We start from the raw sequence: 16,318 nt of genomic DNA on the forward strand, positions 1-16,318 counted from the left end.
ATGGGGCTTCTGTCATGAGTGGTAAGCATTCCGGGGTACAGGCGAGAATCAAGGAGGAAGCAAAATATGCCTTTTACTTCCATTGCACCGCCCACTGTTTAAATCTAGTTTTAGTAGATACAGTCAAAGCTGTCCTGGAGGTAGAGGATTTTTTCTACTTGCTAGAAAAACTATATGTGTTCACATCTGGATCAGCTGTCCATCCTACATGGCTAGCTATACAAAGAGATATGTACAAAAGTGCACCAAGAGAGCTCCAGCGTTTAAGTGACACTCGTTGGGCATGTCGATTTATAGCGCTGCGTAACATCATGGATAGACTGCCTGCCCTTAAGCGACTACTGCTAGAGATAGCCCAAGAACACGAGGTCTGCTGGCACAGCTAGATTTTGGATTCATAGTTCATCTTGTCACACTTCGTAAAGTGTTTGAAGAAATAAAACTTCTCTCCGATATGCTACAGTCTTCAACACTTGATATTTCAAAAGCTGTGGATTTAGTTGAAGCTTTAGTTCAGACATTGAATGATTTCAGGTAGGAGTCGTTTTTTGATAATGTGTGGGATGAAGTGTTGAATGTTTTTGGGCAGTGTGATCCAACACCACCAGCTGCGAAACCTCAAAAAACACTAAGCTCTAAACTCAGCGAGCACTTTGTACTGACCACTGTTGGGCAGAGAGAGTCAGAACAAGATAAAGACAGGTTTCGTACAAACTTTTTCTACCCTGTCATTGATCTAATACTCAGTGAGCTTGAAAAACGATTTTCTAGGATAAACTGTGACATAATGAATAGCATCCACGCTCTAAATCCCCAAAAAGATGCATTCCTGAAAGAGACAGCTCTGTTTTCATTTGCTCGATTGTATGATTCAAACTTTGATGACCTGGGGCACGAAATACATCAGTTCAGAAGGATCTTAGACAGAAAAATACAGACTGGGATACAGAGACCCTCCAGTACAGTAGAGCTAGTACAGTTCATCGAGCCATACAAAGAAGTGTTTTTTGAGCTCTACAGACTCTGTAAAACAGCAGTTACGATCCCAGTGAGTACTGCTTCTTGTGAACGGAGTTTTTCTACGTTAAAGCTTGTGAAAACATACCTCAGATCCACCATGAACGATGAGAGATTAAGCAATTTGGGTGTACTGAGCATTGAGTCTAGGAGGGCAAAGGCATTGAGTCTTGACTCTTGTTGATCGGTTTGCCAGAAAACACCAAAACCGCAGAATACAGTTGCTGTAATAAAAGGGCAGCCAATGTAACTAAACCAAGGCTGCACCTAACAGTTATTTTCAATCATCTGCTGATATATTTTCTCCAGTCTATACAGTATGTAAAATGTTATCTTTTTTGATGTTTGTGTCTCGTGATATTTTGAACCATTTACTGTTTATTAAAAATAAAAATGAATCAAATAAGGTTTGAATCTGTCTTTTTCCCCGGATTGAATGTGCCTCCTCAACAAAAACTCTGGCCCCAGCCAGGCCCCCTCAGCAAAACTGGTGTAGAACCACCTCTGGTCAACTGATGGAAAAAATCTTGTGAAAATTCCTGTAAAAAGTCAGAAAACTGATAGAAAAGTCTTATAAAATAGTCCAGTCAAATGATGGAGAAATCTTGTGAAAAACCCAGGTAAGATGTTAATAATCCATAGAGATACTCAGAATAAAGCTAAAGACTCACGAGATTTTGTCTTTTAATATGCTTTGCAAAGCTTTATTGGTTTTAAAGGCAGCATAGCAGTTTAAATCAGTTGCAGAAAAAGGTTAGATTTGAATTTGACAAATACAGCTTAAATCACTCTGATCAATATTGCATAAGACATACCAATCATGTTATCTTAACATGAGACCACAGCTACACTCTAATCAAAATTTAATAATTTAGGTAGGACGTATTATGGATGAGTTTCTTACCATTCTCTGTATACTGTCAGGATTTGGTTACCCCTCAGACGGAGAATATGTGGATAAGAGAAAATAGGTCCAAAGTGACCTCTCTTCAGTCTCGGACTTAGAAGTTTGGCTGTTGAATTGTAAAAATCTGGCCCAGCCGACTCCAGGTTGAAGCATGCAGCTGTGGGGTGAAAAATTGGAGTTTCTAGGCTCAGATTTTGGTAGCTGTCACTTCTACATAATCAGAGCGCCCATAAATACTTTCTGCTGGACCCACCGCGACTTCAGAACCCGACTTCTCTGCTCCGTCTACCTATTTTTCTTCTAATTGCCCTTCCTCTTTCCTTTCCTGTGCTGCCAACTTCTGCTTTTCTTCAACTTATTTTCTCCATCCTTTCTTTTTTTTTTCTTTCCTTACCTGCACAGAAATAGTATAGCGTCAAATAAACTGTGAAACACTCACCAATTTAATAAGGCTCATATTTTTACTAAAATCTAATTATCTGATGCTAGACTTATCAAATGTCATAGCTTCTGGAAAAACCCTAACTTTTCACCTCATCAACTGAGCAACGTTTTCGTAAACAACCGCCCTTAATTCTGAGCAATGCGGAGAAGTTGCACAAATTTGTCCTCACAAATTTTCGTAAACGTTTTTTTCTTCACTCCTAACCTCTTGACCATTTTAAGCTGTGGTCTCTTCATTAGTACTGTCACATTATGCTCATTGATCATTCACACTTTAATCACACATTTAATCATTCTATATGAGTATTACTGATTAAATACTTAAACACACAAATCACCTTTATATATGATTATTTAATGATTCATTTTTAATTGATTGCCTGTTAGTCTGTTTTTAGCTGGATACACCCTCACTGTGACCCTATCTGGTTTGTGCAGCTTCAAACTACTTCCTCATTTTACCTCAACCGTTCAGGACCGCACCTCAACTTTTGTAATCCCCATTAGACATAAAACATGAGCAGAAACACACTATTTGCACTTCCTAATTTTAAATATTCTTAGTTTTGCTTTCAATCAACTTATGACTAAAAATACCTTAATTTTTTGCCCAATCGTGTCCTGATTGTATTACGTACATGCACACAGCCTCTGAGAGTGGGATTCGGGCTGACCTCGACTCACATCCCTTGACAATATCCAATATGTCATTGTGGAGCAAATCAATCCTGCCCTCAAGATTTCAGGATAATAATAATAATACTAATAATAACAACAATAATAATAATAATATAAAATAGAACATTTCTCACAATGGATATTATTTCTTACTTTAAGGTATAATTAAAAGCCAAAAGGTAACTTTTTGAAGGCTTCAATAACTAAAAACAGATATCCATGACAGAAACTTTGAAATTTTGTGCATATTTTGAGTTAACTGCATTAATTTTTTTCTACATTTCTGTTTTAAAATGACTCCATGATTTTTAACTTGCTCTTATAGATATATATATATATATTGACAGTCTTTGTTTATGGTATTTAAATACTTCTTCTGTCTCTCTGAGTTTTGGTACTAATGAAAATTAATGATGTTTGTCCTGATAAAGCTGCATTACATTTTCTGCCATCCATATTTCAGGATCTAAAAGAAGCAATAATAATAATGAATGTGCTATTAGGGGCACAGTGATGTGCTGTAGAAATCCATACTGTGGCTTGTGGTAGTCAGTACCTTATTAACCGTGACATTGTACAACATGGAGTATGAATAAAATGGTCAGAAGTCTTCCTCCGGGCTAGGCTAATGATTAGCCAAATGAGGGTACCTTTTAAAATTGTTTTACAGGCTTATAAAACATCCATTTCTCAAAGACAGAAGAGTGGTGTGAAAGGATGCAACATTAGGTAATATTAAACCTCTACACTTTTGCATGACACTGTTTGTTCAGGCTGTTGGTGTTTTTCCTACCAAAAATAGGCTGTGCTACTATGTGAATGCATGTGCGCTGAGCATTATGTTGATGTGCTGAGCATAGACTATATTATGGTATATGCTCAGAACATGTACACTCACTGGTCACTTCATTAGATCTACCTGTTTCATTGCTTGTTAATAAAAATGGCAGTAACTGAGTGCATTTAGGTATCTAGATGTGGTGAAGATGACTTGCTGAAGTTCAATCTGAGCATCAGAACAGGAAAAAAAGGAGGTTTAAGTAACTTTGAGCACTGTGAGATTTTTGGTGCCTGATGGTCTGGTCTGAGTATTTCAGAAACTGATGATCTGCTGGCATTTCCACACACAGCCATCTCTAAGGTTTATGAAGGAGGCTCATAAATAAAGAAAATATCCAATCAGCGGCAGTTGTGTGGACAAAAATGCCTTTTTGATGTCCGAAGTCAGAGGAGAATGGGCAGACTGGTTTGAGAGGACCAGAAGGGCAACAGTAACTCAAAACCCCCCTTGATCCAACTAACATCTGCAGAACACCATCTCTGTACACACAACATATCCAACTCTAAAGCAGATAGGCTGTGGCAGCAGAAGACCACACCAAGTGCCACACCTGTCATCAAAGAACAGGGAACTGAGGCTACAATTCACGCAGACTCACCAAAACTTGACAATAAGAGTTTGGAAAACCACTGCCTGGTCTGAAGGTTCTCATTTCACTGGACTCTAGGCCGCCACAGTCATCAGATCTCAATCTAATCCAGCACTTTTGAGATCTGGTAGAACAGGAGATTCATATCATGGAAGGTGTACCTAATAAAGTGGCCAATGAGTGTACACTTGTGTAGTAACATGGATGTTGGTCGGTTGAGAAAACAAGACAATCTAATTGGTTTCATGCAAAAGTGTGGAGGTTTAATATTAGGTAATGTAGTGTTTTTCCACACCTGTATGCCATTTTGAGAAATGGTTGTTTTAAAATCCTGAATAATCATTTAAAACTAGCACTCATTTAGCAAGCCATTAGCCTAACCTGGAAAAAGGTTTTTGTCCTTTTTTATATACTCTGTGATCTATGACTGATGCCATTGATAAGGTACTAACTATTGATAGTTATTAGACAGAAAATCACTTAAAAAATGACCAGACTTGGTCCTCAAGGCAGGTTGTCAAAGATATTAGAGGCAGGTATTAAAATGATTTAATCTTAATAACATTAAGTTTCCAATCTATAAAAGACAGAATGTTAAGACCCTTCTTATGTATAGGCTTTTAAAAAATGCTAAAATTGACAGTTTCTTTTTGTTTTAATGCAGCTCAGAATGCCTTGTTTGAGTCTAGTTTGTGCATGTGAATAAGGACTGAACAATTAATTAATTAAACAAACTCTAGTTAAATAGAAAAATAGTCTTATTGAGTAATAATGAAGCTGAATAATGTCTGTTTTAGTTAAAGTTAAAACATTTGGGTGGGTGACACCCATCTGAAGAGAGGATGTAAAATGTGTTGAATAAAATTTGGTGGGAATGAAACTATCAGCATCATTCAGGACAGATCTATAAGAAGTTTGTTTTCTTTTCCCATAAAACTTTAAAAACATGCATTTTTTTCCTTAAATAAAACTGTTTCAATCTGCCTAATCCCACAGTATAAATTTAATATATACGGAAGACTAAAAATAGTCGTATAATCCCTGTCCATCCCTTTTTTTTGCAATCATTTTGCAAAGACTGTGGCTTTTATTTTCTTTAATTAATTTAGGATAAAACTGAAGTAAGTTAAAGCAGGATCATGAATGCTTTTCAGTAATAGATTTACTTTTTATAGGAGTAGCAAAGTTCTGTATGTTCTAAGAGAAGGCTCAATAGCCTCGATAGAACTTGATTGTCTTTTGGTTAGCCAGTTTTTCTATAACTGTAAATTCGTGTTGCCCGGGATGGTTTCCAGTTTTAAACTTTTTGTTTTTTAATACTTCAAAGTAGTGGCTCCAGTTTCCATCGCTGTCTGCTCCAAAACCGAACACGTGGACCTAGAAACACAATCAAGTGAAGCTTATTCAGTGGGTTCAGTAAGGCGGTGGTCTTTTCCTGCCCTAAATGGCAGCAATTTAAAACTATTCTGGAACGGTCACAACCACTTTGGAGGGTCAAAAACAAAAAAACACATAATAAATTAAAATTAAAATGCATGTCACCCTCTGCCTTCCATGGCAGAGTTTAAAACAGCAATAACTGAGTTATAGCTGTTTTGGTCAAACATGGTAAATGACAATATGGCCATTTTTTTGCAATATTGCCGGATCTTTTATGATCTGTTAGCGCTTCAAGTATGTATTGAGGATGACTTTCAACTACTGCCACACAAAATTATAACTGAGTTATAGCCATTTTGGTGATGGCTTAAGTTGATTGGCTGTGACCATTTCAAATTGGGTTGACAAAAATTAATTATTTGCAGATGTTCATCCAGTGATTGCTTTCTGAAACTTTTCTTCAAAATCTGTCCAGTTCTAAAGATATTTCACTAACAAACAGGCAGAGTTGAGTTCAATAGTTTTAAAGTGTTAAAACAGATCTTGCCTATTTAGTGCTCTGAATAAAAGTAGAGAGTGACTCTCAACTACATCAATTTTTTGCTCAGTGTGTGTAAATTGGCTGATTTAAAGCCATATTTTTGTTTGTTAAAGTTGTTTGGTTGTGGTAGCCATCGACGAATTGAATTAACTCCAAATGTGTGTCAGTAAGAGATGTACATCCAGTGATCAATTTCTAAGAGTTTCAATAAAATCTGTTCAATGAATCTTGAGATATTTTGCTAACTCTACAAACAAACAAACACACAGACATGGACAAAAACATTATTTTCTTAGGCAGCAAGTGATAATGATGGTCATACTTGAAGGTCTTGAAAATCACATGCTATTTTTATATCAAAGATCTCATTCAGAAACAGGGAACTTCATAGCATTCTCAGAAAAAAAACAATCATATGAATTTACCTCATCACACATGTGAAGAGCGAGAATCAATGTCATAAAGCCAGTGGATGGATAATCTCCCTTCTTTTTCAGCCACACCACATGAGCATGCTTCATCAAAGCTGGATTGACCACCATCACCTGGAATAAATCAGTAGCTTTCAGTTTATTGAAATTTATTCTTTGCAAGAAAAAAGGTTTATTTCATTCTATACCATACTCACCAAATCTTTGTTAGCTTTTACTGTAGACTTTACACTTGCATATGATCTGTTGAAAACAGCATGAGATGGCTTAAAATTATATAAATAAATACAGTACATATATAGTGCATGCATACAGAAATACATACATGCAAACATACATACATACAGTACAGTAGTAGTAAAAATGGGGTGATGTCAATAAGTTGTCTTTTAATGAAAATAAAACTAAATGTATGTTGTTTGGTGGGGGTAGACACAATTTGGATATAAATTAAATGGAGTTTAAATTGAAAGAGTCAACAAAACTAAATTTTTAAGTGCGAGTGATCATAAACTCTGCTAAAAAACCACATATCACTAATGCCAAAAAGAACTTTGTGGAGTTCATGAATAATCAGCGATGGCTGGTATAAGTGAGCTAGTAGGGAAAAGCCCTCCCTAGTGTTTACAATAAAAATGTTAAAATACTTAATAAACACAAATTAAAAATACCATATCATATTTTTGAAATTTACAATATAACTGGTGCCCTTACAGTCTTGAGAAAACCCCAGTCTTTCTAAAGGGCTAACTTTTCACAGCCCCGTTCACTGAATGTAATTTCTTCGTAAAGAATGATTGACAGCCGTCTTGTCCCACCCCCTTCTGTTTGCCGCTCATTTGGGTTAATTTAGTTCAGCACAGAGTCAGCCCAAGACTTCAGGCTTTAGCCCAGTGGTTCCCAAAGTGTGTGGCGCACAGTGCCATTGCATTGGGGGCGCGGGACGGATGAAAAAAAAAAAAAAACAGTGCCTGACTAAGCATAATGAACAGGTTTTTAACCCCATTTTGCACTGAGGCTTTTTTAAAATGTATTGATGATAGCAAAGTTGAATATTGTTACAAATAAAAAAAAAGAAATATATTTGAAATAACACTGACAGCAAAGAATACGCTTCTACAGTATAAAACAAACAAAAAAAGCAGTTACACAAAAGTGTTTCATTGTGAAGATGGTTTGTAGTTTGTTTTGTTGCAACCTGAAGTGTGAAATAAACTTCAATGGAGTTTGAAAACAAAATATGTGTATAGGTTTATGTCTGATTGAACGATGTGTATGCCCAGCTGATTTTTAATTTTTTTTTTTTTTAGGGGGGGGTGCAGGATTTCATTGTAATCCATAGGGGGGCCCAGAAGAAAATATTTGGGAACCACTGCTTTAGCCAATCAGGGTGTACGCACAATAACGTGTCTCGAGCGCGAGTGTATGTGGGCGTGGTTTGTCGTAGACTGATGTAGTTACTATGGCAAGCAAGCCAAATATAAACGAGGCAGCTTATTATTATTTTGTTCATTTATTTTATTTTATTTCTCACCCGATTTCCTATTTCCTTAATGTTCTTGGGAGGGAAACCGGAAGTGAAGAGGTTGTGGCAGATGGACCAAAGGATATCCAAAAAAGGAAAACCGGCAAAACCAAAGTTTTTCTGTGACCTGGTTTTAGTGAAAGGACTAACTAACAGCAAGTGTAGCTAACAAATCTTTAACGAGGTGATTATTAACCTTTTTACATCCCAGAAAAGTTGTCAGAGTGAGCTTCTTTTTAAATAAGTTAAGTTTCATTTAAAAAAAAAAAAGCACTTTTGTCATAGTTTCTGGTGTTTTTGTGGTTCTTGTTTTGCTTTGGTTGTCTTTTAGGTTTTCTGTGTTCACCTCCTCAGGGTTTTTCCAGTCCTGCCGGCCAAGCCCACCTCACCTGTTCCTCATCATATCCTCAGCTGCACCCAAGTATCATCTCTCCCTCAGTGTTTAAAACCTGGTCATCTCCTCCACTTCCCCGTCGAATCATTGTAGTTCTTGTGTTAATGTTGGACCCTGTACCCTCGTTGTCTTGCCAAGCCTTGCCACCTCTGGATGTTTTGTTAGTTTTTTTTTGCTGCCACGTCAGCTTTTTGTTTTCTGTTTTTCATTTACTCAATAAATTAGTTTCCGTTTCAAAGATGAGTCTGCGCTCTGGTATCGCCTTCGTCTCCACCATTCCTGACAACTTTCCAATATTACATGTCTTGTTTGATTTGATTTTATCAGTGTGATCAGTAATTGTGTGGTTCAGTGTTATGCAAAGCTGTCCAACTGGGGAAAAAAACATCTGAAATAATTATAGTTGAAACTCTCAATGCAGAGGAATTACATATTGGACAGCTGACAGAGGCTCTATGTAAGCTTGGTTTTTGGTGGTGGTTTGTTTTAAGGTTGTGTTTGTGCTGAAAAAAGACATAATATCAATTTATAGCCAGTTTTCTTTATTTTAAACTGGATGCTTCTGTTGTTGGAATCCAAACTGCAGCGTTTTATTACATATCTGTTAGCCCACCCGACAAATATCACCACCAGCCACCACTGTGAATAATAAATGTTCCACGTTTTCGTTTGCTCTAATCAAGAACATGAAATGGTGTCAGAAGTTGTTTGTTGGTGAGGAGACACTCCCATGGTCCGTCTGGAGTGGATAAGAAGGGGAAAAATGAGCAACAGCGATTTGTGAGATGTCGTGATTTTCGTGATTTTATTTAGATTATCCTATATTTCATTTAGATTTTACATGATTCATTTAGATTATACATGATTGATGTGGGGGTTTTTTTGTCTTTCATTATGTACCTACTGTATTGGATTCTGTTTTTGTTTCTGTTGTACAGCACTTTGGATCGTCTTGTTGCTGAAAAGTGCTATATAAATAAATCTCACTTCACTTCACTAATAACAGAGAAGACAAATACAAATACAACAGGCATCCAAGGGCAGGAGTTAGCATTGTGGCTAATACTCCCAGCACTATCCAGCCGCCAGAGCCCTTTGATTTTTCTAAGCCACATCAATGGACAAAATGGATCTGTTGCTTTGAGAGGTTCTGCTAGGCCAGTAACTTGTCACTGAGTTTGGATGAAAACCAGGTAAACACCCTGATATATTGCATAGGAGACTAAGTGGATGACCTCCTGAGAGAATTAAAGCTAAACAATGCAGACCAGAGCCAGTATGAAAAAGTGAAAGAGGATTTCCAACATTTTTTCATTGTAAAGAAAAACATCATTTATGAGCACTCAAGATTTAATATGCGTAAACAAAAGCCAAACGAAACAGTGAATGCATTTGTTACTGCCCTGCATGCATTAGCAAAGCACTGCAATTATGGACCAATCCACCACGAATTATTAAGGGACAGAATTGTAGTAAGCTTAGCAGACACCAGACTGTCAGATGCAAATGCAGAAAAATTTGGACTTGGAGAAAGATGTAAACATGGCAAGACAATCAGAAGGGATTAAAAGGCAACAAAGTGTGCTGAGATGTGAAGCCAGTGTAATGCAGACAAGTGTCAGCTCTGTTGATAGTTGTTAAAAGCAGATGACAGCTTGAAAAAACAAATACAACAAGTTCAATAATAAAAGTGCAAAAACACATCTAGTAAAAATAAAAGCACATCAAGTATAAAGTGCTTCAGGTGCAGAGGCTCCCCCTAACCTAAACACAAGTGTCTGGTAATGAAGCAAAATGTCATTTCTGTGGGAAGAAAGGACATTATCAGCATATGTGCCGATTCAGCAAAAAGGTACAAAGCATCGAAGAGGAGAAGGGCAGAGTAAAGTTTCTTCCTTGGCTCTGTGACTACAGATAACCAGGCATGGACAGTTGACAAATAAATAAATGAAACTAACATTTAAGCTTGATATTGGAGCAAATGTCACAGCCATGGCTCAGACAGATTTGAACAGACTGTTACCCAGTGCTGAAAAGCTTATTCTTCTCAAACCAGCAAAACCCCTGTTAGGCCCTGGCTGAACACCACTGGAGGTTGCAGGTTACACAAAACTACAGGTTACCTATTGAGACAAGCGTACAATAGCAAAGGTCTATGTCGTTAAAAAACTCAACACATCGCTGCTTGGATTGCCTGCCATCACAGCTCCTGTTCTTCTGGTGCACGTGAACTCTATATCAATGGACACTTTAAAAACAGAGTATCCCAGACTCTGCAATGGACAAGGTGAGGTGCAGCACACATACCACATTAAACTCAAACCTGATGTGGTGCCATACTCACTCAAAATCCTTAGGAGAATTTCCCTGCCTCTAGTAGGAAAAGTAAAAGAGGAACTCAGCAGAATGGAGAAAACTGGGTGTCATCAGATGGGTGGAGGAACCTACAGATTGATGTGCTGGCTTGGTGGTCGTCCCAAAACCAAACAGTTCCAGACTGAGATGGATTTTACAGGACTAAATAGGTGCGCTCACAGAGAAAGGTATATACTGCCTTCAGTTGATCAAACTATGGGAATGCTGACTGGAGCCAAAGTGTTCAGCAAACTGGATGCCAATATGGGATTTTTGCAAATTCCCTTTTCAAAGGATTCAGTCAAGCTCACCACATTCATAACACCGTTTGGGTGTTTCCATTTTAATCGACTTCCCTTCGACTCTGTGCCTGAGCATTTCCAGCGTATAATGGTGGTGGGATTTGAAGGACTGGAGGGAGTGATTTGTCACATTGATGATCTGCTTGTGTGGGAATGCAACCAGGAAGAACACGATGTCCGTTTCCATGCCATACTACAAAGGCTGGAAAAAGCAGGTTTATATGGAGTGAAAATATTCTCAAAATATCTGTGCGTGTGTAAAAATATTTGTGTGTGTGTAAAAGGATTTGTGCGTGTGTAAAAATATTTGTGCGTGTGTAAAAATGTATTTGTAACTCGTGTAAGCATCTTTGTGTGTAAGTTTGGATAGTTGTATCTGTGAAACATGATTGTAAGCCTTAAAAAGAAAATAAACCTTTTCCTACCCCTCCAAATGTTAAAAAAGTACACACAAGTCGCCAGATACACACACACAAAACTGCAGTTACGTACAGATCCAGTTACGAGTGCACAACTGTTTTTGAGACTCATTTCACGCTTCCGGGGAACTCCCAGATTTGTGCGTAGATGTTGCATTTAAATGCTAGTAGAAAGCTGGGTCATCTGAGTTTTCTTCTGAACTTTTTTTTTCCAAAGGGGTCTTCTTCTTGGTGTTGGGTGGCTTCTCTCTGGGGGCCAGGCTATTGTGTCCTGGGCTTGGCCTGCACAGAGGGAGGGAGGCTGTTTTTTTTTTGTTTGTTTTTTTAGTGGGGGGGGCAGTGTAGTTGGCAAGGCTTCTACTGTTCATGACACTCTTTTAACTGTGCATCTCTAGGTAGCAAACTGCTTTGTTTAGTTTACTTTGTTCACTGATGATGTTTACTTTGTTTGGCTTCTAGAATTATGCTTTTCAAGGTGGCTGCATGTTTGAGTAGCTCTGTTATATTCATTCTGAGATATTGCTTTTGAAGACTTTATTCCTCTTTTTTTCTAGGTGTAAATTACTTTGGGATGATTATTTTCTCAATTTTGTGCAGCTGGAAAGATTTGTACTGAAACCTTTTTATTTTTGGACATTTTGTTATGATGCGTAACCATAACTAAAAGGTGGCTTTTTCCACAATTCAGAGCAGCTGATTAACATCTTTTACTCTTCGGTGTTACACGTGAAGAACTCATGGCCAGAACCAAGCAGACTACCTGTAAATCCACCAGAGGTAAAGCTCCCAGGAAGCAGCTCGCCACCAAAGCTGCCCGCAAGAACGCCCCGGCCACCGGCGGAGTCAAGAAGCCTCACCTCTACAGGCCCAGTACCGTGGCTCTCAGGGAGATCCACCACTACCACAAGTCCACGAAGCTGCTCATCCGGAAGCTGACCTTCCACCAACTGGTCTGAGAGATCGCCCAGGACTTCAAGACCTACCTGCTTCTAGAGCTCGCCCGTCATGGCTCTGCAGGAGGCCAGCGAGGTTTACATGGTGGGGCTCTTTGAGGACACCAGGACAGAGGACACATCGAGACAGACCACTACAAGAAATCCTTCCTGCCCACAGCCATCAGTATCTATAACAACCTGTATAATGAGCTACAACAGCATTTTATTTCCCTTTGGGATTAGTAAAGTATTTTTGATAACAATTTTTTTTATATTTTATTTCTTCTTTTTCCTACACAGTCAGTCTTTCTTTATTTCTGCTACACATACTCAACCCCCCCACACACACCTTCTTGCACTGATTCACAAATAGTCCTGATGGTTGAAGGTCATACAAACAGGTTACTATCACAACAATGTGGCCTACCTACTTTGATGCTAGATTTAGTCTTGATTCAATAAAGTAAATCATGCAAATAGGATTTCATCTTGAGATATCCTTTTAGTAAACCAAATCTACACACCAAGGATTTGGTGGGTGAGTTTACGAGTCTCCCAGGGTTATGGGACTTGCCAGGGATGGCTGAGCTTTTTCAGTATGCACTGCTTGAACTCGTAATGCTTCAGGCAGAGTTCAAATAGAAAGCCGAGTCACCGGTTCCAGCCCTAGAAGTGGCAATGTCTCCCAATTTTCAAGTGCCTTCAGTTTCTTCACCCTCCAGAGCCAAGCAGCTGAGCTATACAGCAAGGCTGAGTCAGCCTTCAGTGTCGAACCAGCCATCAGAGATTAATCCCTCCAAGCTTTGTAGGCTTAGTTCCTGCTGCAGCATCATCATTCTCAGTTCCTGCACAATCTCCAGAGTCACCCGAGTGGTCTCCAAGTCCCCAGCAATTAGTATAAAGTTTGGACGGTTCCTAGTTTGAGCTCTTGTTCCTTGCCCATATGAGTTCAGAGCCATCTGTCTGAACTCTGAATCCATACTTAAATGTGCCTAGGGCCGTTCACTTTGACTTATTGTGTTAGACTTGTTTTGTTGCTGCCCCTGGCCTTTTTGCCTGGTTGATGTTGAATTTGTGAATGTTTTTAAATTTTGTTCTCCATCCTCCTTCCTCCCTATAAAAAGGTTAGTTTGCTTTTTGGGACATCTTGTGACTTCCCTTAGAGGGAGAGCACTGTCAGGATCTGTTTCGACTAGTTTTGAGTCTTTTGGTTTTTATTTCATGTATTTAGTTCAGTTAGGTTGGTAATAAATTTACTGTTGTTACTGAGCAGGAGGAAATCCAAAAGGTAGTTGAGTTCAGATACTGAGGTGTTGTATTGGACCCTCATCTTAAATTTGAGGCTCATATAAAGAAAGTATTTAGAACCATCAAAACCTGAACTGTTTTTATCTCATAAAATCATGTCTACCATCAAAGGCTGCCCAGTTGTACATACATACTGGGATTCTGTAATATCTTGGGGCCAAACATTTCAATCTGCCCTAAAACTTGTGAGGACATTGTACAAAATAAGCTCTGAAAGTCCTAGGTCAAAAACCATTGAAATCTACCACTGCAAACTGCAGGACAAGTATGTTTTCCTAAACCTTTGGCAGTCTTATGAAATGTTCCTGTAGAACATCAACTTTCAAATTTCTCAGTGGTCTTGCTCAAGACCTAGTTAATAAAACAAATTTAAAATCCAGCAGTACAAAAGCTCCAACAGGGGGAGCAGTTAATGGAGACTGGAAATCTGACTGGAAAGTGAAATAGTGCCTGAAACAACAAATCTGTCAACACTGATGAGCTCCAGCCCATAGAGCTATAAAATGATAATGTCCTACTGTGCTTTATGTGTTCCTTCAGGTTTTGTTGCATTTCCCCAGAGGACAACTTGTTCTACAGAAAGTAGGATCCATGTAAGAAGTGTGTACAGTATGTGTGTATGTGCATGCACAAGAAGAAATGTGTGCATCTGTTGTTGGGCATAAATTAAACTTTTGTTAACTTTTAGATTAAATCTTCCATTGAATGTGTGGTGTAAATCTGGTTTGCGAGGAAATAACACAAAAAGTAAAAAAAAAAACAAAGTGTTTTTATACTCATGTGCTTTCTTCATTATAAATACAGCCAACTGTTCAAAATATGTCACGGGAATCACATTAGTAATGCACAGCTCACAGCTTTCCAATGCTACTATCTGTGTATGATCAGTGGTATCTACCAACATGTGGCAGGTCGGTGCAAATTTACCTTTAAGGTGAGTGGTGGGTGGCACCCACGCCGCCTTTAAAGCCAGGTGTGAGCTATGTGCACTCAGACATAGTCTTGCGGGGCTTCCTGGTGAAAGCGTGCTGTGCGCTCCTGTAGTGAATTGTTTGGGGCGTTGCCTTTGCCAGGCGCTGTGCTTGCCATCGTCGTATCCAGGTTAGTTTTGTGGTTCCTTTTTGTTGTTCCTGACTTCTAGACTGGTTTCTGTAATCATGCCTGTCTTGGGTTCAGGATTGCAGTTGGGTTGTGTGGGTTCCTCCTGCTCTCTGGAGTGCATGTGGTTGGGCGTGCGCCGTGGGCTTGTGGTTTTCGCCGGGGTAAGTGGCTTTATTTTCTGGCTCGTTTTGGGCTTTGTGCTATGGCTAACATTAAATTTTGCTTCTAGATCTTGGACCGTAAATTTTGGTGGCTCCTCCCTTCCTCCTGCGGCATTTAGGTGTGCGCACCTGATCAGCAGGTGCGCAGCACAAGGTGTGCAGCTGCGTTGAGGCTGCCTCCACCTCCTACTGAAGGGGCTATTGTTTTGTCCCAGTTTTGCTGCTTTATGCCGTTACCCTTTGGATTACAAACTACCCAATTAATATTCTAATTTTATTTAGGCAAGGGCTCAACCTGCCTATGGTGAGTCTTTTGTAATTTAACTGCATGTTTATTTGCTGATGCTGTTTTTTCCGTTGCATGTCGATTCGTGTATAATTTGCCTGCATGTTTGGTGTTCTGTTATTTTATTACTGATTGCTTTGTTTGTTTGTTTTTTTCCGTTTGGTTGCAGTACGTTGTTTGTTGTGCACTAACATATTTTTTTGTTATTTCTTAATTGGGTTTGACGTATCCAGTGAATGTCGATGGGCTAGTGTGCAATAGATAATTTGATATTTATGTCCAGATTTTAATTCTTTGTAAGCCTACATTTTTAACTCTTGTGCAAATAAATTATTAATTTTAGACCAATGATCCACCTCTCTTTATTGTCCTGACCTAGCGGCCCTTTTTGGTAAAGGCTGGAAAGTTTGACAGTCCAGGGGTTAAATCCCTGGGTGGCGTTGTGGGTTAAAGTATTTTATAATTTAAGTCTCAGACACCGCTCACGTCACAAACAGAATAAGCAGTAGACTAAAGGCATGATTTATTGCCTTCTATACTAAAGCTAATTAATTTGTGCTTTTACTAGCTTTATTAACAGCTGTATAAAGACCTAGAAATCAGATCAGGTTCCATCCATCCATCCATTTTCTTCAGCTTTTCCGGGGTCGAGTCGCGGGGGTAGCAGCCTAAGCAGGGAGACCCAGACTTCCCTCTCCCCAGCC

The 16,318-nt window shown here is 38.8% G+C and overlaps 1 protein-coding gene across 2 annotated transcripts in view; it reads right to left on the minus strand.

Moving 5' to 3' along the window:
- Window positions 1-2,254: 2,254 nt before the first annotated feature.
- Window positions 2,255-16,318, minus strand: part of LOC108245564 (CMP-N-acetylneuraminate-beta-galactosamide-alpha-2,3-sialyltransferase 1-like) — a 20,514-nt gene continuing 6,450 nt past the window's right edge. For both annotated transcript variants that reach the window (XM_017432594.3, XM_017432593.3), the window contains 3 exons: window positions 7,026-7,071; window positions 6,823-6,942; window positions 2,255-5,853 (listed from right to left, as the gene is read on the minus strand). In XM_017432594.3, the coding sequence (XP_017288083.1) occupies window positions 5,686-5,853; window positions 6,823-6,942; window positions 7,026-7,071 (334 nt within the window). In that variant the 3' untranslated portion in view covers window positions 2,255-5,685. The remainder of the gene's footprint in view (window positions 5,854-6,822; window positions 6,943-7,025; window positions 7,072-16,318) is intronic.

The sequence above is a fragment of the Kryptolebias marmoratus genome, linkage group LG5, assembly GCF_001649575.2.
Source record: "Kryptolebias marmoratus isolate JLee-2015 linkage group LG5, ASM164957v2, whole genome shotgun sequence".
Classification (NCBI taxonomy): domain Eukaryota; kingdom Metazoa; phylum Chordata; class Actinopteri; order Cyprinodontiformes; family Rivulidae; genus Kryptolebias; species Kryptolebias marmoratus.